The sequence below is a fragment of the Myotis brandtii genome, unplaced genomic scaffold, assembly GCF_000412655.1.
Source record: "Myotis brandtii unplaced genomic scaffold, ASM41265v1 scaffold1763, whole genome shotgun sequence".
In the NCBI taxonomy this organism is placed as follows: Eukaryota; Metazoa; Chordata; class Mammalia; order Chiroptera; family Vespertilionidae; genus Myotis; species Myotis brandtii.
The window spans coordinates 300,353-301,967 of record NW_005356530.1 but is presented as its reverse complement, the minus strand read 5'-3'; the positions used below and the strand labels follow the sequence as shown (position 1 = coordinate 301,967).

At 59.6% G+C, this 1,615-nt stretch overlaps 1 protein-coding gene across 1 annotated transcript in view; it reads right to left on the bottom strand.

The window, feature by feature from the left end:
• Positions 1 to 986, bottom strand: part of PTPRH (protein tyrosine phosphatase, receptor type, H) — a 21,752-nt gene extending 20,766 nt beyond the window's left edge. The window contains exons 1-2 of the mRNA XM_014537333.1: positions 678 to 986; positions 69 to 332 (exon numbers count right to left, since the gene is read on the bottom strand). Coding sequence (XP_014392819.1) covers positions 69 to 332; positions 678 to 984 — 571 coding nt within the window. The 5' untranslated portion in view covers positions 985 to 986. The remainder of the gene's footprint in view (positions 1 to 68; positions 333 to 677) is intronic.
• Positions 987 to 1,615: the final 629 nt, after the last annotated feature.

Genomic DNA, 1,615 nt, shown 5'->3' with positions numbered 1-1,615 from the left:
CCACCGGGTCCCAGCCACCTCCTCCCACCCCCAGGGGGAGCCCAGCCATCGGGCGGGGTGCGGCTGACCTGTGGAGCCCTCCTGGGTCTGCACGGAACTGGGGACTCCGTGCTTCTCCGCCCACACGGAGAACAGGTAGGAGGTTGCCGGCGTGAGTCCCTGCACCGTGTATGTGACGTCTGTCGTGTTCTTGGTCTCATTCTTGCCATTGTCTCCCGTGCACTGGACCCAGTAGGTGTAGTTCCAGTCGGGGCCCGGGGGCGGCCCCCAGCGCAGGGTGATGGAGCTGGTGGTCGGATTCCCCACGGTCAGGTCCCTGACGGGGTTGGGGGCTGAGACGGCAGGAGGAAGGCTCAGTGTCTGCAGGGAAGCCGGTCATCGCTGACCCTCCCAGTTCCCAGTGTAGCCCCCGCCCCGCCCTGGGTGCTAAACAGAGCCCCTCCTGGCCCCCGCACTAGCATGGTGGTCTAGAAAGCTCCCCAGCCCTAACTCAGAGGCAGGAGGGCCCAGGGACAACCCTGGGCTGTGGCCGGCTCTCCTGGGGCCCGGCTGGAGGTCCAGCCCACGGAGGCCCAATGACCTGCCGGCTGCCCTGGGCTGGCCCTGCTCCCACCGGATCCCAGCCACCTCCTCCCACCCCCAGGGGAAACCCAGCCATCGGGCGGGGTGCGGCTGACCTGTGGAGCCCTCCTGGGTCTGCACGGAACTGGGGACTCCGTGCTTCTCCGCCCACAGGGAGAACAGGTAGGAGGTCGCCGGCGTGAGTCCCTGCACCGTGTACGTGACGTCTGTCGTGTTCCAGGTCTCGTTCTTGCCATCGTCTTTGGTGCACTGGACCCAGTAGGTGTAGCTTTGGGGGTCTGGGGACTCCCAGCGCAGGGTGATGGAGATGTTGGTCCAACTCTCCACGGTCAGGTCCCTGACGGGGTTGGGGGCTGAGGAGGGGACAGGAGAGGGAATCAGCCGTGGACTCTGGGGCCACATGTCCAGGCCTTCCTTCCCCACTGGGCCCAGGAAGCCTGGGGCGGTGGCTAGACCCTCAAGTCCAAAATGGCAGCGGTGCCCGGCCGGCATGGCTCAGTGGTTGAGCGTCCACCTATGAACCAGGAGGTCACGGTTCCATTCCCGGTCAGGGCACATGCCAGGGTTTCGGCCTCCATCCCAGGTATGGGGTGTGCAGGAGGCAGCCAATGAATGCTTCTCTCTCATCATTGACGCTTCTGTCTCTCTCCCCCTTTCTCCTCCTCTATAAAATCAATAAAAACATATTTAAAAAAAATAAAAATGAACATATCCTGGGGTGAGGATAAACAAACAAATGAGCCCTAGCGGGCTTGGCTCAGTGGATAGAACATCAGCCATCATCGACCTGTGGACTGAAGGGTTGTGGATTCGAATCCAGTCAAGGGCACATGCCTGGGTTTCGGGCTCCATCCCCACTAGGGGGGTGTGCAGGAGGCAACCGATCCATGATTCTCTCTCATCATTGATGTTTCTATCTCTCTCCTTCTCCTGTCCTCTCTGAAATCCATAAAGAAATATATTTTAAAAAAATAAATAACTAAAAATCCATGGAAAAATATCCTCGGATGAGGTTTAAAAAATGTATAAATAA